Source organism: Protopterus annectens, chromosome 9.part0 (genome assembly GCF_019279795.1).
Source record: "Protopterus annectens isolate FY-2018-M chromosome 9.part0, PAN1.0, whole genome shotgun sequence".
NCBI classification, from domain to species: domain Eukaryota; kingdom Metazoa; phylum Chordata; order Ceratodontiformes; family Protopteridae; genus Protopterus; species Protopterus annectens.
The window spans coordinates 1841335864-1841361026 of NC_056743.1; the positions used below are offsets into that span (position 1 = coordinate 1841335864).

The 25163-nt window shown below is 40.0% G+C and overlaps 1 protein-coding gene across 1 annotated transcript in view; it reads right to left on the reverse strand.

Moving 5' to 3' along the window:
• Positions 1-15265, reverse strand: part of LOC122810799 (high choriolytic enzyme 2-like) — a 171744-nt gene extending 156479 nt beyond the window's left edge. Inside the window, exon 1 of the mRNA XM_044082360.1 lies at positions 15141-15265. Within this exon, the coding sequence (XP_043938295.1) occupies positions 15141-15195 (55 nt within the window). The 5' untranslated portion in view covers positions 15196-15265. The remainder of the gene's footprint in view (positions 1-15140) is intronic.
• Positions 15266-25163: the final 9898 nt, after the last annotated feature.

A 25163-nucleotide genomic window follows, 5' to 3' on the forward strand; every position in this document is an offset into this window, starting at 1 on the left:
TCCTCGCTAACACTCTTCAAAAGAAATCTTGAAGAGTGGATGGGAAAAAAGTTTACCTCTGGGATCACTTCAGTGGCTCTGCTGGACAGAGGCACAGGGAACTAATCTAAGGGGACAGCAAAAGCCAACCCATTCTGGCTAGGCTTGTAAATGCCTTTGGGCAGATAGCCTAGTACCTACTTATGAACCTAAAAAAAAAATCAACCACAGGTGAGGAGAGAAAAAGACTGAATAATTCTGCACCTGTTCAGCAAAAAGTAGTGCAAGCTCCAGATTTGGTATAAGATGACTTCCAGTAAAATACAGGAAAAGTACTTAGAGCTGATCAAAAACAAACAAGACACTGATGGGAGTACTTAAACAAAAGGCTGGATAAAAATGGAAGCTTTAAAAAAACATATCCAGAGACTGATCAAGAAAGATGCTTCAACAAACAAAGATGCTTCAACAAACAGAGGAAGAAGCTAGAAGAAACAGATTTGAGTACAAATAAGCAAATGGACCAGTATTCCACAGCAGAGTTAATTGAAAGGGCATATCTTGTGTATGCTCCAAGCCTGGCCATGAGAAAGCAACCTAGACCTTTAATTGGTAAAGATGCAATCCTACCAAAAAGGGGGTTGTTCTGGACAAAACTGTGGCAGAATGACAAAGTACTAAAAGTGGGAGTACAGTAGAAAGCTTGTGGACAGTAATTACTCACTGTACACCAGGCAGAAGAGTAAATTTACTCCACTAATCAGAGAATGTGGAGAAGCAGCCATGAGTTTAACTGCTGTCGCCAGTTTTTTTTAAGAATATTCTTTCCTGGAAGGACAATCATTTTGATGAACATGTCAAGGAGAAAATACAAAGTTTCAAAAAGTGAGCTGTGAAACAGGAGATTTTCCTTGTTCTGCTGTTAAAGGCCAGAGACAGTCTGTGAAACCTCCTCCAGTGTTTAAACTGAAAATGCTTGAGAAACCGAAAAAAGCACAAGAGTAGACTAGTAGAACTGGGAGTACATTGGGAAGGAAGTTGAGACTGGATTTAGAAGATGGAGATAAATCAAACTCCAAAAATGACACATTTAGGAGTATAAAGCATTAATTTGTGAAACATCAGGACAAGATGGCTTTCAATTGCTAGATAATTTTTTTCTGAAGGCATTCAAGTACTCATTCTGGGAGAGCAATAAAGATAAGACAAAACCAGATAGCACTACACAAGCTGTACCATGTGTCTAACAGAAATAACCTTCATTTTAGGTCAATCCACGCCAGACTGCGACGCTGTCAGTTGGGGACAATTGTTCAAATATTGAAGTTTTATCCTCCTAATAGGAAGATGTATATAGTTGTGCATATTAACATTAAGTTATAGGTTTTTGGGGTGTATTTCTTGTAATTGAAAGCCCCCAAAGAAAAAAAAGTTTTGTAAGATGTGACACTGTATAAAAGGTCAACCTGCCAAACTGCGTGCATGCAACACAATGGATATGACAAGAAACTGTAAAAGGTCAACCTGTCAGTGTGTGCTTGCAACACAAAAGCATGAACTAGATATTTAAAGTGGTTACAAATAAAAAGGTGGGAACAACATTTCAACAGAGTGCAAATAGCTATGCTACAGGAGACATTTGAAAAATCTGAACATGTGAATCTGAAAAGTTTGCATGCAGGACAGTTATTCAGCAGAATACCTAGGAGAAAAAAAAAAAGGAGTACTTATAAATTGCAAAAGGATCCCCAATAGTAACATTAGATTAAAAAATAATGGTGGACATGTAGTAGATAGAGCCTACTGGCAAAGGAGGAGGATTACACTGGCATGCATTTGTATTCCATCTAAAACTGCTGCAATGGAGCTCATGAAATTTCTGGGAAAAATAATCAGTTTTCAGTAGGGAATATTACTTATAGGTGGGGACTGAAATTTAATTTGCTGCAGGAAGATGCGCCTGGGGACCCAGATGGGAAACTAAAAGGAGGGTAGAGTTCTGAAAGAAATTTATGAAAATATTTGGCATGGAAGATGTGAATCCAGTAGGAGTTTGGAATGAATGGACATTCCCCAAGATACAAAAACTAACCTAGGCTAGACAGAACTTCTATTTCACAGAACACATGCATGTAATTGAAAGTTTTATTGCAGATCACATGCCAATAACTAAAAACACATGATGGTAAAAAAAAAAAAAAAGACACTGGCACTTTCCCATCTCTGTTGAAAAGCATTTAAGTAATAGGTAGTACAATTATTCAGGAGTTATTAAAGACAAATTTCTAATGAAAATATAGCTAGGGAGTGGGAGGGTGGGAGCTTGGCATATGGTTAAGGTGTTTGCTTTGCAAACACGAGGTGCAGGGTTTGATTCACACATGGGGTAATTGGCTGGGCTCAAATGGCCCACAAGGGCAGTTAGCCTAGTACTAACTTATGATGAAATTAAAATGGGTTTATAAATAGGGTGGAAATAAAAAGATTGCTAAGAAGCAACAAGAATTGAGGGACTGGCAAATGTTAAATTATTGCAGAATAGGGGAACTCACAGAACAAAACAGGAGCAATTGCAAAATGCCAAGCAGAAAATAAAGGACTACCTTGATAATATGCATAAGTTTAGCAAGATTTCTAAGCAACTGTTTTGATAATGCCAGAGCACAAACACTAAGCACAACTCTAGAGAGAAAGTTGTCACCAAGCTTAGGGAACTTAAGATAAAACATCATGTAGAGGTACTAGAAATATTTTGGAAATTTTATGAAAGTCTGTATACAACAGAGAAATATGGAGACCAAGAAAAGGTATAAATGGAAATATTTAGGGAAGAATTAAATATACCAAAGTTAGAGGTAGATGAGGCTCAAAGATAGGAGGAGAAGATAAAAATGATGTATAACCAAACAGGAAAATTCCGAGGAATAGAGATTGTATTCCAGTGAAAGTTTGGAAACTAGGAGGGAAAACAAAGATCTGGAAGGTTTTAACAGAATTTTATGGAGGAGAATCACCAACATCCTGGAAAGTGATGGTGGCTATAATACGTAGATGGTAAAGGCCCATCAGATCCAGCTTCATACAGGCCCATTTAAATCCTAAACCACAATTAGGAAGTGTGGTGTCTAATGGCTAAAAGAATGGCAAAGCCAATGCCAAAACTGATAGACATGGATTAATGCAATTTGACAGAACACAGATTATCTGCAAGGAAGCTGAATACAAGAAAATAACCAGTGTTGGTGGGTCTTGATGCACAGAAAATATTTGACAGTAAGCTGGGAGTTAATGAGCAGGGCAATGGAAGCATTTGCATTCCATAAGGTTGATTAAGAGGGAGAAGGATCAGAGGTGAAAATTAAGGTGGGTACCTCTGAATTTCTGTTTGAGCAGAGGAACCAGGCATGAGTGCCCTCTTTCCCCTTTGGTTCTAAATATAGTGCAAACATTGGCAAAGAAAACAAGAGACCATACCAATTATATCCTCGAATTTGAGTCAAGAAAAGCTTGCTCAGTTTGCAGATTTTATACTTGATAAAACCATAAAAGGAAATTTCAGCGATGTGGAATATTTTGAGATTGAAAGTTTCATATATATTTTGGAATACAAAATGAATGAAGCTAAAACAAAGGCAATGGTTGCAAATTATGACCCCACACACAAACTGGTTCAGCAATATCCAGATTATGACCCCACACACAAACTGGTTCAGCAATATCCAGATTTATGGGGACATTAAAATGTAGTTAGGAGTATGGATTAAAAGTGATTCTGGTGTGGCAGCTAAGGATGTGGAAAGAGACTAAAGATAATACAAAGTGAGAAACTGGAATTTCTATTATATGGATAGTAAGATACAAGCAGTTAAAACATTAATAGGAAATTGTAATCCAAAAACAGTTTGATTACTTCAGAGTAGACTTACAAAGCTGGTAAATTTAAAGTGCAAAGCCTTCACATCCTCAAAACTAGTCAACTAAAATCAAAAACATAGCTTCATTCAAGTACAGAGGAGTAACAATAGTAAGTGTCCACAGTCACTTAAAATAAAACTAGTGTGCTATAATCCAGTACTCTTGCACCCACAGAGCATTAAAAAACTGTCTAGGTTTCCAATATCTGTCAGACCAATCCACAACGGAGGCCCTTCCACAAACCTCAATTACAGCTCTATCAGCCTCATAAGTGGTTGTGCAAGTATTGCAGAAAACACGGGTACAAGAAATAATCATTTAACCAAGCATTAATTTTGTCAATGTACATCTTTAATGCTCATCTTCAGTTTGACAGACTAATACCTTAGGATATTTTTTTAATCTAGCCATGTAGTTTACCTTTTGTCACTATGCCTCATGACAGAATCCTATATAATCACATGGTTCAAAAGAAATTAACATGCATCTGTATAGCCATATGGAAGAAAACAGAACTTAGCCTCCCACCCTCTCATACTCCCCCATGGAACCAGTCAAGGCTCTTGTCCTGGAGCCACTTTTTGGCATTGTTTTCAGACTCCAAAATGGACTCAATCTGGCACATAAAATATACCAAACACTAGGAATGACTACCTTCAAAGTCAAAAAACTGCAGCATTTTGTCAACCTCTACAACTTTCACTGATTTGGAACTAGAAGTTGGTTGAAAAAACAGTAAAAGACCTTTGGCATCCTTGTAGACCAAACTTTTATTTGATTCTATATAGATTCCACCTTCTTGAACACCAATAGCATTGCCTACCTCATCCTATGTGAGGAGGAAGGCCATGAAAAGGAGGTAAATTTTCTTCTGGCTGTACACATTTCTTCTAGACCACTTAAAATTCTGTACCATGATCTGTAACTAGAAGTTTACTTCAACTTACAAGCAATTTGTTCCATGCTCCCCTTGTACCAAAGTTATTAGCACCTGCTGTTTTAGTATAACTGTTTTATATATTATACCTGGTTTTATATATTATACCTTGTGAAGTATCTTTGCTAACCTGCACTTGATTTGAGGCTTTTTGCACTACAGTGGCCTGGATTTTTGCCAAAAAGGATCTTTAGACTAGTGCACCTACAAAAAAAAAAGCAAGCTACTTACATTCCTACAGTTACAATTGGGGAAGGAAAAAGTTTATTCACATGGAAAACAGAGAAGCATTAAGACATTTCTTAATGCCAGGCTCTTATTGCCAATTTATAAGAGGAGATATCTGCCTGACCTACAGAGCATTAAAGGAACTCTCATTATCGAAAGCCCTTTGCCTGTTGTACCCTTCCCTAGTGAACTGAGCAAAAGAAACTGTGCTGGAAAACAACTTCATACCTCTAAGACTTATGCCTGTGGAATAAAGTGTTCCTCAAATTCTGACCATCAAGCCATGCATCAAACTGGTCAGCAACATGCAGGAAGCAGCTGCCTAGGGCACAAGGAGTATTCATTTAAACAGCCACAAGTGCAGTTGCTTGATCATAACTTTGTAACTGTAGCAAAATGCATTGAGCTTGTTCAAACTTGTAACTTTATTTTGGGGGGGGGGGGTTCTAATGCAGGAAATATGTTCATAATTACAGTGCAAAACTATCACACAGCAAACTGCATATTCCAAATATGTAGTGGGGTCTGCATTAAATATGTTGCTGCTTAATTGCTGAAAACATAGGTCATGGCATTCCTTAATACTTCACTCCCCCCCCCAAATAGTTTCCATTTATCAGATTTTCCATTTTGGTAAACTGGATTTTAAACTTTCATGATATATGTGGGGGGAAGCAGGTGCAGAATGTAGGAAGCAGATTTGCATTTTGCCCATTTTTCAGAAAATTGGTAAAATGTCTTTCGTTTTGAAGACAAAAGAAAGCCAAATGTGTACTTGCCATTTTTAAATGTGGACATGTTATGTATGACCAGGATGCTGCCAGATTTTTTAAATTATACCGCAGAATACAGCCACTTGTCACACAAGTGAAGCCTCTGCCCCAAACCCAGATTAGTGGGTGTATTTGGACATTATGCACTTTCACTGCTAAATAAAAAAAATACTTGAAACTCCAGCCTTAAATATTTAAGACATTAAAAAGGTTCTCTTAAAGGGTGGTGCAGACATGTACCCATTTTTTTCCAGATTTTGTGTTCTACCACACCTCACTGTACAAAAGTATCCTGTGAAATACATAGTATATGCCTGAACAAGAGTTCTTTGCTCAAGGATCTAAAAAAGGATAAGATTTCCATCTCAGCTTTTGCTGTCATGGTATACTGTATTGCTTTATTCTATTCACCCTTGTTTGTCAAACTGCCCACAGAATACTGTGAACACATTAGTCAGCACAAATCAGCTTCTGTTTTCATTATCTTGTTTACTAACTTGCCTACTACAGCCGTGGTAGCGTTGTCACCTCACAGTAAGACGTTGTCCTGTTTGATTCTCAGCTAGAGCGTCTTGTATGTAGACATGCGTGAATGGGCGTACCTTCGTTGAAGTTTGTGCGTCAGGGCCGGCAACTCTGCACAAAAATATATATACTGCCAATCATTAGCAGACCGGAGTTCCGCTGTGGCAACCCCTAACCGGGAAAAGCCGAAAAACACAACTACACAAGTAAAAGTATCAGAGTTGCCCATAATTTTGCAAACTATTCATAATTGTACTAAATTATCTTGTTACAATTATTTCTTGCCAACTCATTGAGGACTGAAGACACCCAACAGACCTTTTGCCAAACTTAATTTCCTTATGAAAATGCAGATTAATGCAAAAACCTGTTAATCTAGCAGCTTTCCAAGTTTATAAAAGCAGTATTTAAACTATCCCTGATTTGGGGCCTTTTGTCCATAATGGGTGCTTTATGAGGTATGCCTTGTCGATATGGAAAGAAACTGGTTCTATAACTTGATGATGCAACCATGTGACAATATCTTTGAACTCTAGTTCAGATATGCTTTTATCAGGGGGAGAGTGCTTTGCTCAAGTCACACGCTGTTAGATTAAGCCAGGATATGCTCGTTAGCTACCTCAGAATGAAGTCTGGTAAAAATGCTGTCCATTTTATATACAGACAGGCACAGTGGGGGAACAGTGAACCAGTATGCAACTACAATCAGAGAGTGTGTGTAAGTATATATATTTATAGGGAATGAGCGAGATACACATTTTACACACAAACATACATATCGTGACAAATGGAAATACTGCCAGCCCAGCTATATAGGATTTTGTAAATAATGCTGTCAATTTGTGACTATTGATAATGATTTATACAAGTATGTGTAAACTACTGAGCTAAAATGCAACAGCATGCTCTATTGGAATAGAACAGAAATGTACCTGCACTATTTGTAACTGTTTACATGTTTAATGGAAAACAAAAAAATAAGTCAAAATTAAACTTTTACAGTTGTGCTATAAAAGTCATATTACATCAAGAAAGTAAGTACAGATTAAATTGTTTTATGATTGTGCTATAAAGTTATCTTTCAGTTTCAGTGCAGTAGCAGACAATGTCTATAGTTGGAAGTTTTCTGTATTGTCTTGAAAGATAAGTAATTACTAGGTTTGAGCTATAGAAGTATTTTATTGTTTTATGACTTCCAGGATCTGCAAACAGAGATATGCATTTCACAGGGAGATGCTAAAAATGCTTGTACTTTGAAATTGGGGTTTAGCTTGGGAACTAAAGTCAGGTGACAAAAAATGAAGCCATCCAAGCTAACCCAGCAGTAATATTTGATATTAATTTAAGAACTCTTGGGGGGGGGGGGGTTGTATTTCGCCTTTGACCTAACAAGAACATCCACTCATCACCTTCTGCACTTGCCTTGCTGTATGTTTTTAGGGCACAATAACTTAGGTTCAGATAGGAATTTAGTAAAGTATAGCTTGGATGTTTTCTTTGAGATGGGCCTGCAATGTTTTAAATATTTCCTGTGATTACAGAGTTGTCTTGTTCTTTTATTATTAAATATATTTAAACCTTTGTAGCAGATTTCTGTGAGGCATACTTAAGCTCTTAAGAGTACTTGCATATTTGGTGACACTGTACAGACCCACTCCTAAACAGCCTTGCTCTTGGTCAAACTACCATTTGGATGAATATTGTTACACAGTAGGAATGAACACCCTTAAGGGAGGGTGGCCTAATGGTTAAGGTGTTTGCCTTACAAACACAAGGTGCAGGGTTAGAGTCTCACAAGGGATAATTGGCTAGGCTTAAAATGGCTCACAAGAGCAGTTAGGTAAGCTATATATAAAGGTTTTTAAGTAGCTGATAAAGAATTGGCTGGTAGCAGTGAAAACTACTTTATAGTCTGGACAGAAGGGACATAGCCAGTAAACCTGCGTTTCCCAGCTGTGTCAGCTACTTGGGCAGGGACACTAAGCACTGGTTGGACAGAGGGCAATGGAGGTCTTAGCCTGGCTGCTCAGCTGAGATCTTAATTTTATAGCTGTGCCAGTGGGGAGTCTTACTATAGATCTGGAGAAGCCAGCCCCAGACTGACGGATCTCTGCATTCTTAATGGAAAATTGCACTTTACTGTGTGAACGTGTCATCCTCCAGTGTGTACATTCTACACTATTGCCAGTGGTGAGGATTGAGGCTCCTTGATTTCTAGGCCAGTGCAGGGGCGTCACATATACACAGTGTATAAATAGGTGTGTAGAGTTTATATATTTTCTGTACTTCACAATGCCGATCTGCAGTTGAATTTTCCCCTTGTTTATATTTTAATGTTTTTTGAAATTCAAAAAAAAAAAAGTTTTAAAAAAGTGTTTAGAATGACCACCTCTATTCATCTCGTTAGAAGTTAAGAGGTGTGCACTAGCAACTTCCTGCAGAGCAACATCACAAACGCTTGCAAGGCCGGGAAGATAGATTCACCAGAGCAGGGATGTCGGGAGGCATACGAATTGTACTGATTTCAGTACAACTTATGTAGAAGGGGGGTAGCATTTTAAACTTTCTTTATTTTCGCGCTTTACTGCAGATGACGTCAGCACGCTTTACGCAGCCAGTCGGAATGGAGTGGAGCTCCAAATGCTTTCTGAGTGGGAGGTAGCGTGCATTTGAAATACTTACGTTTTTGATTCCCGAGCTGGTCTCAACATCATGGAGAGGATTCCCGAGGTCTCACTGCACAGAGGGTTGGTGATGCTTTCTGAGGAGGTAGAGGTAGCGTTCTGCTGTGTGTGTGTGTGTGTGTGTGTGTGTGTGTGTGTGTGTGTGTGTGTGTGTGTGTGTAAATGCCCCAGGTGGGATGTTGTACTGGTGTGATTACTCATGGTGGTGTGGTAGGGAATACCTCAGGCTTGAACCCTGTACCTTGTATGCAGGTGTTAAAGACCAGAATTCCCTACCCACCACCATTTGTAAAAAATTTGCAGATTTTTGCCTCATATTTGATCTGATCAATATCTGTATGTATCTGTGGTTTTTAAATATTGCAATGCTTGAAATTTGATGGTGCAGTGGTAGCAATGTAGCATTGATGCCTCACAGCTGTAGGTTCTTGGGTTTGGTTCTTGGCTGGGGTGCCTTCTTTGTGTGTGTGGTGGGGGGGGTCTGTATCTTCTCCCTGTGTTTGTGTGGGTTTGCTTTGTGTCCTCCCATGTTACAAAGACATGTCTGCATTATTTTTTCCTGGGCCTCTGCTGAGAATTGTTTTTTTTTGTTCCAAGTCAGACTGTCCTGATTAACAAATTGACAGGCATTTAAATTTCAGACTTCAGGTTTCTGAATGTTTACTTCCTTACATATTTGATGGTGCAGTGGCAGTATTGTTGCCTCACAGCTGTAGGTTTTCTGGTTTGATTCTTGGCTGGGGTGCCTTCTGTGTGGAGTCTGCATCGTGTTTGTGACATAGTAAAACAACTTTTTATTCTAGCAATAAATATATACCAACGCAACCTTTTTTATAGCAATTTTTTTAAGTTTATGACTATTTGAAATTTGTCCTTATTTTTGGGACTGTAATACCCTGTTATTGGCTTTGTCCTGTTTTTTTGTGCTAAGGTTGACAGCTATGGCAAGAACTGAATTCACTGAATATGTTTGAAGGCTGTATTCCCTCATTACTGGGTTTGTCCAGGTGTTTTGTGCCAAGAGGTTGACAGCTATGGTGAAAACTGAATTCATTAAATGATAGCCATTTAAGTTTCAGTCTTCCTCTCTTTCACAAAGCAGGTGATTTGGTATAGTGGTATGTTGTTCTGACTATTTTGCACAGTGACCTTGGCAGTAAAATGTATGATGGTAACAGCATTTTATTCTAGCAGCTTTCCAAGATTATACAAGCAATGTTTAATGTGTTCCTGTTTTTTGCCCTTTTGACCCACCCCAATAAATTTGGCTTTTTCCAAGCTTCTTGTGCTGCGAAGTTGAGATGTAGTTGAGTATTGCGTAGATTTTACAAGGAACTGAGAGCTGCAGGGGAAGAGAAGTTTAGTGCTGATTATGCTAAGTCAGCTCACATTGCTAGTAGCACAAAATGTTGTGTGCTTGCTTTTAATGCAGAAGGTTGTTGGTTCTACTCCCATAAGGGGTGAATGCTGCTGTACTGAAAGTTAAGACACTAACTATGAGCCTGTTATCAGTTTGCCATCCATTTCCTATTGCAATATTACTAGCTTATTAATGTAATTTAGGCAATTTATTCCTCAGGGGCATCAGACACTTTCGGTGGTCATGAAATATAAAGGTGATTGCTAGCAGCAACCTCTTCATTAGTTAGATTTATTTAACGTGGAATTATTTAGATGACTTTTTTACTACTTCAGAGATTGTGCATATTATTTACTGATAATGGTGGACTGTAGAAGTTTGACTAGACTTTTATGATGGAAATGTTCTGAATTGGGCAGTTTTGTTTCATTGTTTACTGGAAAAATGTTCAAAGCAATAGGAAGGTGCATCAAAGAGCACATGTATGTTTCATATGCAAGGGACCTATGATTTAAAAGCAGCCCAGAATTAATTTTTATCTGCCACGGGTAAAATGTATTTTTCTTTGAATGCAGGTTTTAATGTTGTTTTAATGAATGTGAGTTTCAAGGGCAGAGAAGTTTTAATGCCAAGTTTGTTTAGCAGATGTCTTAGTGTCTGTGCTGTAAAATGCAAAATAACTTTCAAATGAAGTTCAAATCCTCATAGAAGTAAATCAGTATGCACATTAGTGTTTATGGTAAATGGAGTGAAATAGCAAAGTAATGGATCATTGGAATGGCTGCAGGGGGAGGCTCCATTCGACCATGGTTTTGTGAGGGGGAAGGGCGGCAAACTTAGACAGCCCCAGCTGAACTATACCTCCCAACTGTCCAGATTTTCAAAGAATGAATAGATTTTTTGCTTCTTATTTTTGGTTTGTTCCTCAATTTGTGGTTTTCTGGCAAATGATTTAGGAATTAAGTCACTAAATAATGACACACTAGTTTCAGACTTTATAACCTTCAGAAAAATGCATGCTAAAATAAGACCTGTTCTATCAACTGTCCCAGTTTATACAAGAGCAATTTTTAGTACTGTTTATACGTTCCCTCAATATATTTGGCCTTGTCCAGATTTATTGCATTAACAGGTTGAGAGGTACATGCAAATTGCTTTATAGAATTAGGCATAGCCAAACCTCAACTGTCCCTGATTTTGGCTCAAAATGTTGCTCTTCCCCTAATGATCCCTCCACAAAATATCAATTTTGGAAGAAAACATAGAGGGTTTACTTTACTTTTATAAATAGCTGTAATGATCAGACTTATGCATTACTTTTATTTCAGAAATGCATGTAGATTCTCTAATTTTGTCAGCTGCTCTAAGTTAACTGTGCCCATATTAAAATGGTGTCCCTCCTTTGACAGGTTCCCAGCTGTATTGTCTGGCAATTTTATATTTTTGCATCACATTTTTGGTCCGTTTTTCATAAAATTGCAGTTTTCTGGCAAATTAGTGGCAAATTGAAATGAAAATAATGCAGACATTTCAGTTTCAGATTTCATACCTTTCAGAAAATTTGTACTGATGCAAGACCTACTACTATTCTATTATCTTTCTAAGTTTTTAAGAACAATATTTTAAAAAAAATGTCCTTATTTTTGGGCCTTTGCCTCAGTTTTATTTATGAGTTTGTTGCTGTAAGAGGGTGTGTGTGTGGTGGGTAGCATACCTCAACTGTCCAAATTTTTCAGAATGTCCAGATTTTTGCCCCATATTTTTTGTCTGTTCCTCATAAATTGTGATTTTCTAGAAAATCATTGAAGGCTGAAATTGCTAAATGACAGAAGTTTGAGCTTCAGACTTAATGTCCTTTAGAAAAATTCATACTAGCACAAATCCTGTTATTCTAGCAACTTTCTAAGTTCACGAGAACATTTAATATCTGTCCCTGTTTATTTTAGGCTTTGTCCATATTTCTTGCACTAAGAGGTAGGTAGGGGTGTGTGTGTGAATGAAACATCCTAGTTAGTGGTAGCAGGTGGTTAGTAATTTACTCAAGCTCAAAACCTGTACCTTAGTTACAGAAAACAAAAGCATAAAGTCTCTACCCCAACTACCATGCTGCATTTTTCAAAGAACTGACATTTCAGGTTAATTTTCAATTCAAGGAACAGAGTTTGAGTGAATTTATATTATATTACTGAAGAGGCATTACAGCGAATGCCTCTTCGACACTAAAAGAGTGAACCGTGAATTACGAGAATGGCCGTAGCTTGGCTGGGGAGGGGGGGTAGCAGTTTGAGAGCTGTCAGTACAAATTTGAAAATCCTAGCTACACCCCTGCACCAGAGTCCAAGTGTTTAACATTGCATTCTAGTTGGCTTCACACATTTTGCAATTCCAGACCTAGTGATATTAAGTTTATTATCTCCAAAAAGGCTGCAAATAGAAGTGTTTCTTCAGTTAACATGGTTGTGGAAGGGATGCCTTATTAAAAAGTGGGTGCCATGTCATCCCTAGTCTAACAGAGCAAGTATATGCAAAGTACAAAATGTGAAAGTAAATTAATAGTACCAAGAGCTAATACGATAATCAGATTTTCCTTTTATTGCCAAAAGGTACCCTTAAATGCGTTAATTTCAATAAAACAAATACATGAAGTCAGTCAAGTAACTGGCAAAACCCCTCAAAATGTAAACTAGGCACATGGCAAAGTTTTGGTTCTCCTCTGCCAATTGTGATAGTTTGTCACATACTTCAGTAAAGGAAGTTTGTACAACTCAATTATAAAGTAATACTTTTACTGTACATTTCGCAGCTTTACATTACATTGTACATTGACTTAGCGGACGTATCTTATTAGGGACTCCACTACGCGAACGTATCTTATTCGGGACTCCACTACACAGAGCTTTCGCTTTGTACAAACTAAACATTTACTACAAATGGACAACAGCTACCTCATTAGCCAAGAGCATTCACTAATGTAATGCCAACAGTAACATTTATACCCAACCGCATTACACTTAAAGTATCCCACACTAGTCATGAATATGTAGGCGAGGGTCTGACATACTTAATGACCATCCAGTTCTTCGCCTATTCTTTATAAATATTTGTGGTTTCTGGCACAGATTTGAATTCATTAAATAATGACATACATTTGAGTTTGATTTCGTATCCTTCAGAAAATATGTGCTAACATACATCGTGCCCAGCAACTTCATACGTTTAGAACTATATTTAAAATCTAGCCCTATTTTTTGCCTTCCATAATTTTAGAAATTATCCAAATTTGTGCTAAACGGTGGATTATGGGGGGGACCACAACCTACAGGTACCCAAAATAGCTGCATATAAAGAGTTAATTTAATACCAAACATAGAATTTCGTTTAATTCAATTTTACATATACGCTTAAAAAAACTAGCCGTCGTGACGAGCATAGCCTTAAGTATTCAGATTCGTACCAAGTCTTCATTCCAGAAATACCGCACCTGTGGTATACAAACATATGGAACAAGTAAAGGCTTCCTCTCAAAAATTGCTCTTCGACAATTAACGGTTTTGTTTGAGGGGGCGTTTTTTTATGAGTAAAGGCAGCTTTTTAACGGTTTTTGTTGGGGGGGGGCGTTTTTTTTTTTAGGAGAAAGGCAGCTTAACAACTAATACCCAGAATAAAGGGGGAAAATCAGCATGAAAAGATCAAATAGAGGGCACTTTAATATTAATACTGATACACATTTAACATAGCTCTCAACCTTAATTTCCAAAATGAGGAACACAATGTGGAACCAATGGGCAAAATGTGGAACACATACGAATGTCTTACTAACAACTTTAACTAGGATCTGTTAAAATATGCTGGTTTTACTTAAAGAAAATATTTTAATGAATGAATGATTTCTATTTAGCGTGGATTTCACTTAAAAATATTCCTAACACTGAATGTGCGACAGAATCTTTCAATGTGCAACATTGAGGAATTTTGAGGAACATGAGCTTTTTAAGACGCCAAACGAGGTACACTTGAGGTGCCATTAACAGCCAACTTGAACAAAGACGTATTCATAAGTTTATACAATGACTTCCACCGATTAGCAACAAACCGCTGTATTTTTTCAGTCTTCTATTCCAGCAAACACTTTTGAGCCAAAGCTCAGACATTTAAATTACACACGTATATGGGGGGTATGTGGGCTCGAAGGCGCTACAACCCCCCTCTAAATTTAGAACAAAAAGCACCTCCATAAATGCATAAACTCCCGAACCAAAGCTTCCCATGGAGAAAAATCACTTTTTTTTAATCAGAAGTTACTTGTTTCGACCCTTTTTACCCTCAAGGAAAAGCCAGGATATCGCGAAGCATACGCATTTACACACACGAGCAGAGTTTTTCTAAACACCTCCAAGAAGGTTTAGGACTCAAAACAACCCTTCTTTCGGCTTTTCCCGGGTAGGGGTTGCCACGGCGGATCACCTGTCCGCTTATAATTTACGGTGTCGAGTTGCCAGCCCGGCACCCAACCTTCTACGAAAGGCATACACTCACGCCTACGACCAAATGTAGCTTTAAAATTAAGTAGCACCAGTTGAGAATAGTGTGCCCTTTTCTAAAGGGTATAGGGGCAATATTTTGAAAGGAGAATGCATTTTAAAAGATAAGTGGGTGATTGAGAGAAGCATGAAGCTCTAGTGCAAGATATACTTTTTGGCTACACCCATACTCTATAGCTCTTATTCTAAATGGCTTACCTTTAACAAAGGAAGCAAGCCAGAGCAGAGAACAAACGCTTCTTAAATAAACCATTACGCAAACTGTTGACTAGCAAAGACTAAAAGAAAACCAGAACAACAAAAAAAAAACTCTTCAGAAAACGTTTTAAAGGAAAAGGCTGTCTCACGTGGCAGCTGGTAATTTACCGCAAACGCCCAGTTAACGTCTACCCCGCCCCTTCCCCCGTTCTAATAAATAGCAGAACTTAAGGATTAATTTAGGGTATTGGTGCAGTAATCAAGCACGTAGTGTTCCGGTAATTGATGAAGTCCATTCTGATACGCGTGTCTTTTCAAATGTACTTCGGGGTGACATACTGCTAAGCTGCTCCATATTGAAAAGGCATATCAGATTTCTGTGTATTTTGTAACCGATTAATCCACGTTAAATAACAGACTCGTATTTACTAATCCAGTAAAAATGACATAGTGAAACATTCTGCGAGCCTCCTGGTTGGAGATGTTAAGTGTTCCACGTTTTTCCCATTTGTTCCACATTGGGAAAGGTGGGGTTCTATAGAAGGTTGAGATCTATGTGTTTTGTCCTGAATAGCTCTGCGGTATTTTCTGCACATTTTATATACTGGAGCAAAGTGAAGCGTTAGTGTTACCTCGTCTCCCTCTATGCAAGACCATCCCAATTTGAGCAGATGCATCCTACAAAAAATGGCAAGTGTCCTGAAATTTATATATATATATATATATATATACTTAAGGATTGGATGCCTTAATAGTATTTGCAATTATATAAACCACTCAGTTCTGTAAGAATCAGCATTTATTGAGAGGAAAAAAGTGAAGTTGAGTATGCTGCGTATGGTTTGTCCTGCAAAACCTTGCGTTTCATGAAAAGTACCACGTGCTTTGGAAAGGTGGTGCCACCGTGGCGGTAATCCTAAAAGTGTAAGAACGACAGTATCTTAAGTGGTATGGAAGTGACAATGAGATACTCTACCTGGAAAATATCATAATGAATTTAAAGCAGAGATTATATCGGGGTGTCCTCGTCAATTCATGTTTTAACGTCCTCTTCTGCTTATAACCACTGCCTAGTACATGCGCTTAAAATCTTTAAAATCAGACTCGGGCAAATTCATCTCTCTTAACTGCTATATGTCCTTCAGCAGTATTGCTTTACTGATTAATTGCTCAAAAACAAGAGTTAAAGGTACACACGTTATTAAATAACTGAACTAAGGTTCGAAAATAAGTACGTGATGATGTGTCCTTTCTGATCGTCCCGTATAGTTTGCATTGGCCAGTGAGTGTTACTTTTGTATTGTTTGCTCCCAAGTGAGGTACAGGGGGAAGCATATCGCTCAACCACTCAGCACAAGAAATCTGGACAAAGCCTAAAATAATGGGGAAGAGGGAACAGAGGCCCTGAACTAGGGACACATTTTAAATCTTGCTCTTATAAAGTTGCTAGAATAACATGATTTCTGTTAGCATGCATTTTCTGAAGGATACGAAGACTGAAGCTGAAATGTATGTCATTATGCATATCATTATTTAGTGACATAAATCCTCAGCGACTTGCCAGAAAACTACAAGTTTTATGAGGAAGGGACCAAAATATGTGGCAAAAATGTGGACATTCACATTCTGCGAAAACCTGGACAGTTGAGAGGTAAGGGGCGAGGGTGGAGTACCACCATTTGATGGCGTTGATGTTGATAATACACATAGGTTGGTACTAGGCTATTGGCCCTAGGGCCTATACAAGCCTAGCCATAACAATTCCCTTGCTATTTCTTCCCACATTATTTACTTCCCTGGACCTCTGTTTAGCAGGGCGATTGACGTGATCCCCGGGGTGAATTTCCTTTCTCCAATCGTCAAGGTTCCTTTTGAAGAGGGCAAAAGAGGCGCTCTGCTTGACATGTATGGGCAGTCTATTCCAGAGTCTGTGGAGTCTCTGGGTCAGGAACATATCCCTCCAGCATGTTTTGTTTATTGTGATGACAAGGTTTAGATCCCTGGAGTATGTGGCTCTGAGAGATTGGGATTTCCTTAAGTATAGCATGTCCAACAGCTCTGGGTTTGACATGGCCTTGTATGTTAAGCAGAGATCGCCTCTGAGTAGACGATATGCGACAGAATATAGCTGGAGTTTTTTAAGCTGGTCAGCATAGGGCATCAGCTTTAAGCCGGTGATTCTTTTAGTGAGGTAGTTTTGTGGCCTTTCTAGTTGTTGCAAATGTCTTGAGAGGTACATACCAAATGGGCATTGTATTCTATAATGGGTCTAATAGGGATGAGTACAGTGGGATAATGACCTCCTTTTTTCTGGATGAAAAGCCCTTAGTGCGATGTGGTTATCGAAGGTGAGACCACTGTCCACCTGTGTCACTAAGTCTCATCACACTTTCGGTGTTTAGTGTACTGCCACTTATGTGGTAATTCGCGGGTACATGTTTTTTTCCCAAAGGGGATAACTATACATTTCTTGGTATTGAGCTGGAGCCCATGGCTCTGGCACCAAGCATCCGTTTCTGTAAGAGTATCCACGTCATTTGGGAATTCAGTATTGGCTCCCAGTTTGCAGTCATCTGCGAACTTTGTTAGCCAGAGTCCCTTAGTGTTGGCCTGTACTTCAGAGAAGTAGATGCCAAACAAGAGCGGTCCCAGGACTGAACCCTGAGGTACTCCACTTGTCTGTTGCTGGATTTGGAGTCAGCTACATCTACAGTGTGGGTTCTGTCAGTAAGCCAGTTGGCAACCCATCGAGTGATGTAGGGATTAATGCCCAGCTTAGTAAGTTTATCTATGATTTCAGAGTGGGGGATAGTGTCAAAGGCCTTGGTGTGGTCCAGATAGGCTGTGTGGACCACCTTACCCTCATCCACGGCTCTGGAGACTGATTTGAAAAAGTCAATCAGGTTCAGGAGACAACATCGGCCCTTCACAAACCCAAACTGGGTGGGGTCCAGTGTTTGAAGGTTGCCAATGTCTTTGTTTATAAGTTCCATGATAATATGTTCCATAGCCTTGCAGATCAGGCTCGTCAGACTGATGGGGCGGTAGTTCTCGGGATCCAAGGTGGATCCCCCCTTGTGGAGTGGGATAACTGTAGTTGTGCGTCACTCAGTGGGCACGAAACCTGAGGTGAGGGTATGATTAAACATGACACTTAGGTGAGATGCCAGTTCATTTTGTAGTTCATGTAGTACACAGCCAGGAATGTCATCTGGTCCCATAGATGCTGTATTCTTAGCTTTGGAGAGTGCGTTTTTTTACCTGTGTGGTCATTATTACTGGAATTTGGCAATCTTCTGGTATTGAGATGGGCCATTTAGGGGGTTGAGGGGAGATGAAGTTGGCATCGAATCGATCATCCCGGATATTGGCAATATCCTTGGGATCAGTATATTTAACACCATTCTGTTGTAGCTCAGAGCAGATCTGAGCATTGCCATTTAGATTCTTGACATAGTTATAGAATGCCTTGTGGTTGTCTTTGGAATCTTTGGCAATTTTATTTTCATAATTAGAGTTGGAGGATTTTATGAGGGATCTCAGCTTCTTACTGAGGCTGGTAAGGGAGTTTTTTGGATCCTGGGATTTTCCTCTTTTCTGAAACAGTTTCTTCCTTTTGTGGTAAAGTGTGTTTATGGCAGGGGACCACCAGATTGGCTTCCTTTTTTTCACAGTGCCTTAGTGTAGGACTCAGCAGTCGAACTTTCAGTTCCCATCTGTCACTTCTGACTTGAGTAGCATGAAGTTGGCTTTGGGGAAGTTTTTTATGGAGGTTTCCTTACTGGGAGTGGGGGTGGGATGTGGATGTTAAGGGTGATTAGCTTATGGTCTGACCTGACCAATGAGGGGGTGACCATAGGTGTGGAGCATCGATTTCCCATGTTGGTAATGACCAGGTCTAGGATATTGGAGCCCCTGGTGGGACTATTGATTAGTTGATCCAGGGCGTTGAAATTTATGAATTCCAAGAACCGTTGAGCAAAGGTTTTGGTACATGAGTAGTTTTCCCAGTTAATGGCAGGGTAGTTGAAATCACCCAGTATTAGGGTGTTTTGTTGTATTGTAATATTTTCCAGTATGTTTAGAAAGGTGTCGTGAGAATCTTGGGGCATGGTGGGGGGATCTGTAGCAAGCTACAATTTAGATTTCAGTCTTACCTAGTGTTAGTTGCAACTAGGGAATTTCAGACGCATTGTGTTGGGCAACTAGCCTGGTGGTGTGAATATCCTTGGTGAATATGGACACTCCTCCACCTTTAGTGTTTCGATCCTGGTTTGGTGGCCGAAACGTGTGGTAAGAGTTGTAGCCTGGTATTGCAGGGGTGCTCTCTGGAGCCTTGAACCAGGTCTCAGTTACTGCACAGATATAGGTGTTCTCCATTTTTAGGACTGCCTCGAGAGAGTGCATTTTGAGGTTTAGACTTCTAGCATTGAGTATCATTACCTTCAGATTTTGCTTGCTTGTACCTGTTATGGTGGTGGTTTTGTCCTTTGAACTTTGCCTAAAAACAGCAGTACAGGGGTGGCAAGAGCCTTAGCCAGTAACCTGAATCCCACGGGAAACAGGTGCAGACCATCTCTGGCAAAGCATCCTGGCCTGTCGATCATGTTGTCCCAGGCAGACAGATACTGGATCCCCTTTGAATGACACCAGAAGCTTAGCCAATTGTTGAAGTCAATCATTTTGTCCTTATATTGTGGTATCATTCTGGGCGAAGGCAGGATGCTACTCAGGGCTAGGGTCATACCTGCCTGGGCCACATGATCTGAGGATTCTTCCATGTCTCTTTTCATGTAGTCTAGGGAACTAAGTCTCAAGTCATTCACTCCAACATGGACAATGACAGAGTCATATTTGTATTTGTTGTGGAGTGACTTGAGTGCATGCGTTATGTGGCGGCACATGCAGGAAAAATTACCAATATTTTTCTTTACTGGTTCTTTCTGCTGAAGATGTAGAAGAATCATATTAATACAAAGTAAGGGAGCACAATGTTCATAGCCCAACACAGTTTTCAATGAATCAGGTACAAATTCAGAAATAATCTGGTACAAATGTAAAATAGTCAGGGGCTGTCAGGGACACTGACAGAATAAGACATGCAAATTAATATGTTTTCCAAAGTAAAAGAAGTAAAAAAAATATTTATTACCGTTATTTGTTAAGTGCAAATTCATCATCACCTTTTCTCTAAAAGTCGCCAGTTTTAGGAGTGGATTTAAGAGGGACAGAACTTAAAATTTGAGTCAAAATCAATGACAATTGAGAGAGGTATGTAACTCAAGAGGACAAACGAGGTAACTGTAATGTCTGAGGAACTTAGAGGTGACACAAATCCCTGCAGGTCAATATAATTATTGTGGCAAGGATGATTCCACAGACCGTAAATACAGTGAAAATCTATGGTGTGCAAAAGGTGTGGAGGAGTGGTTTCAGGTATGAAACTGTAGTTTTATTGGTCGTTTTGGACTATTTCTATCCCTTTCATCTTTCTGTATAAAAACCCGCGTTTTTGCACTTGTATTACCTCAGCAATAGCCTGCCTGGGTGTCCTGCAGAGTCCTACAGCAGCAGATCAACAAAAGGAGACTTTGAGTGTATTAAGTACCTCTGTTTTGCTTTTTATTGCTTGTTTTTGCTAGCTGCATTGTTCCGACCGCCCTTTTATTAACTTTGCTACTTATCTGAACTGTTTTTGAAACCAAATACTGTTTACACTTTAAAGTATGATTTTTTTAAGTGTTTTCCATCTATTTAACTCTACACACTCAAGTACGATAGCCTATTTTCCATGTTAAAAGTGTTTTTATTGCTGTATTTGCTTTAACTTTTATAAAAAATACAAAAAAACAAAAAAATCCTATCCCTCTACATGTTTCCCACCTTTCTAGATCTAGTAAAGTCTTGTTTTCAGAATTTGCGGAATTCTGGGCTGTTTGTAAGTTCCTGTGTTGTCCAGACCTTTCTAAGATAGAGGGAAGCTTCTCTGTTCATCAGTGAGAGTGGCGAGCTTTGAAACAGACTATCTGTTGCTGGAGGAGTGGTTTCAGCTCAGAAACTGTAGTTTTATTGGCCATTTTGGACTATTTCTATCCCTTTCATCTTTCTGTTTAAAAACCTGTATTTGCGCGGTTTTGCACATCACCGCTTAGCTAGGATTAAACTATTCCCGGCGCCATAAAGTCTACTGTTCAGTTTTTCCCTTAGAACTAGCCAGTTTCTTAATTTTAGTACTTGACTCTGCTTTTCCGAGCTCAGCACTGCTTCAGATCTGTTGTAGGCACTAAGTACGTTACAATTACTGAAGCACTCAACCTTTCTCATTAGCTAGTGGTTAACAGTTTTGTACTTATCTTCCTCAAGTTGCTTAGAGGAAAACAGCTCTAGTAATTACTTCCCCCATTGACCAGAGGAAAATAGTGATTACCCAAGCATGTCCAAGGGACAGCTCCCGGTGTTCTCTCCTGTCTACCTGATGAACCTGGGCATTTTGGGGGCAATGTAGCAATTGCCTCATGTACACTGACAACCCTCACCTACTACCACCCAGCACTACAACCTGTGAGAGATGCCTTTATCTTGCCAAACTGGAGGCTAAGCTCTCTCAACCCACGACTGAATTTCTCAGTCAAAAGGAAAAGGTAAACACTTGCACCACACCACACTCATCACATAGTCCCCCTATACCTACACCACCAAAACCCACACATAGATACACAAAAACATTCACGGAGGCGCTCAATAGAAATCTGCCCAAGCAACAGAGACCTCCAAAGCAGAAATGCAAGCAACCTCCACCCATCAACACAACCCAAAAGACACATACACAGACCCAGTGTGCCACTCAACCACAGCCCATAAGGCAAAACAATGTGCTTAACACAGTCATAGGTGACTATATAGTCAGGCACATTGATGCTCCACTCGCCAGAATAGACAAGGAGATGGTTACTGTTAGCTGCCTGTTGGGTGCCAGGATCTGCCACATAATCCACACACTCAGGTCACTTCACAACAAGTACAAATATGACTCGATCATTGTCCATCTTGGTGTGAACGACCTGAGACATACCTCCATGGACTACATGAAAGGAGACACGGAAGAGCTCTCCAATCTTGTAATCCAGGCAGGTATGACCCTAGCCCTGGGTAGCATCCTACTTTCACCCAGAATAATACCGCAGTAGAAAGACAAAATTATTGACTTCAACAATTGGCTAAGCTTCTGGTGTCATTCTAAGGGGATCCAGTATCTGTCTGCCTGAGATGACATGGTCGATAGGCCACGATGCTTTGCTAGAGATGGCCTGCATTTGTCACCCGTGGGATTCTGGATACTGGCTAAGGCTCTTGCCACCCCTATACTGCCTTTTTTAGGCAATGTTTGAATGACAAACCCACCACCGTAACAGATACAGACAAGCAACAACTGAGGGTAATGCTACTCAGTACTAGAAATCTAAACCTCAAAATGCACACACTCGAGGCACTCCTTAAAATGGAGAACATTGATATATGTGCAGTAACTGAAACCTGGTTCAAGGCTCCAGAGAGCATCCCTGCATTACCAGGATATAACTCATACCATACCTTTCGGCCATCTAACCAGGACTGGAACACCAAGGGCGGAGGTGTGTCCATATTCTTTAAGGATATCCACATCTTCAGGCTAGTTGCCCAACATAATGCATCCAAAATTAAACAAGTGCAACTAACTCCGGGCAAAACTGCAATCCACATTGTAGCTTGCAACAGATCCTCCGCCATACCCCAGGATCCCCACTCCTTTTTTCTTGATATACTGGAAAATATTAGGGTTCAACCAAACAACCTAATAATGGATGATTTCAACTTCCCCGCCGTTAACTGGTAAAACTACTCATGTACCAACTCCTTTGCTCAACGTTTTCTAGAATTCATAAACTCCAGTGCCCTGGATCAACTTATCCACACCCCCACCAGGGCCAATAATATCCTAGACCTAGTCATTACCAACATGAGTGACAGGTGTTCCACACTTGAAGTAAACTCATTGTTGGTCATATCCGACCATAAGCTAATCACCATAGATATCCACATCCTGCCCCCACCCCCATTAAGGAAACCACTGTAAAATGTTCTCCAAAGCCAACTTCAGGCTTCTTAAGACAGAAGTGGCAAACTTCACAACACCCATGCAGATGGACAATACAGTTACGACTGGTGAATCTCATACAAATGCACTCTATATGCACTTACATGAGTGCATGGATTGTGCTATCCCTGGCAGAACCAAGATGCTATCCTACAAAAACAGGAAGCCAATCTGGTGGTCCCCCGCTATAAACAAACTCTTCAACAGAAGGAAGAAACTGTTGCAAAAGAGAGTAAAATCCCATGAGTGGAGGAGCTCCCTAGTCAGCCACAGTAAGAAGCTGAGATCCCTCATAAAATCCTCCAAAGTCAGCTATGAAAACAATATTGCCACTGACTTTAAGGACAACCACAAAGCATTCTATAGCTATGTCAAGAATCTCAGTGGCAACACCCAGATCTGCTCTGAGTTACAGCACAATGGCACGAAAATTATCGAACTAACTGATATTGCCAACATTCTGGCTGATAGGTTCAGTGCTAACTTTACCTCCACCCTCACCCCCTTAAGGGCCCACATCCATACTGGAAGAATGCAGTGCCCCTGCAATTACAACTGAGCAGGAAAAAACTGTGCTCTCCAAAGCCAAGAACATAGCATCCATGGGACCGGACAACATCCTATGCTACATTCTACATAAACTTCAGAATGAACTGGCCCCCTATCTAAGCACCATGTTCAATCACAGCCTCACATCCCGCTTTGTACCCACCAAATGGTGCACAGCAACATTTATACCACCCCACAAAGGGGGAGCCACCACAGACCCTGGGAACTATCGTCCTATTAGCCTGACGAGCCTGGTTTGCAAGGCCATGGAACATATCATCATGGAATTTATAAACAAAGACATTGGTAACCTCCAAACTCTGGACCCCACCCAGTTCGGGTTTGTAAAGGGCAGATCATGCCTCTTGAACCTTATTGACGTCTTTGAAGCAGTCCCCAAAGCTGTAGGCAAGGGTAAGGCAGTTCACACAGCCTATCCTGACCTTGCCAAGGCTTTCAACACCATCCCCCATTCTGGTATCATAGATAACCTCACTGAACTGGGTCTAAATCCATACGTCACAAGATGGGTTGCCAACTGGCTCACTGACAGAACCCACACTGTAAAAGTTGCAGACTCCAAATCTGACTTCAAACCTGTAACAAGTGGAGTACCACAGGGTCAGTGTTGTGTCCTCTCCTGTTTGCTATCTACTTCTCTGAAGTACAGGCTAACACAGAGGGCCTCTGGCTGATAAAGTTTGTAGATGACTGCAAATTAGGTGCCATAGTTGAATCCCCAAATGATGTGGACATCCTACAGAAGGGCTTCAATGAGACTGATGCCTGGTATCAGAGCCACGGCCTCAAGCTCAGTGCCAAAAAGTGCATTGTCATCCCCTTTGGTAAAAACTTGGTACCCATGAACTACCACATAGGCGGCAGTCCACTTAATGCTGAAGGTGTGATGATACCTTGGGACCTTCTTCGTGGCACACCTCATCATGAAATGGTTCTCATCCAGGAAAAAAAGAGGTTATTGTTCCCCTCTACTCAGTTCTCATTAAACCCATTATAGAGTACAACGCCCCGTTTGGAATGTACCTCACAAGACATCTGCAACAGCTGGGAAGGCCACAAAAATACCTCACAAAGAGGATTATGGCACTCAAACAAATGCCCTAACTGACCGCCTCAAAAAACTCCAGCTTTACTCCATAGCATATCGCCTACTCCGAGGAGATCTCTGCCTAACATATAAAGCTATGTCAAACCCAGAGCTGTTGGAAATGCTACACCTAAAGAAAACCCAATCCCTCTGAGCTACACACTCCAGGGACCTAAACCTTGTCACCACAATAAACAGAACATACTGGAGGGATAGATTCATAGGTTCATAC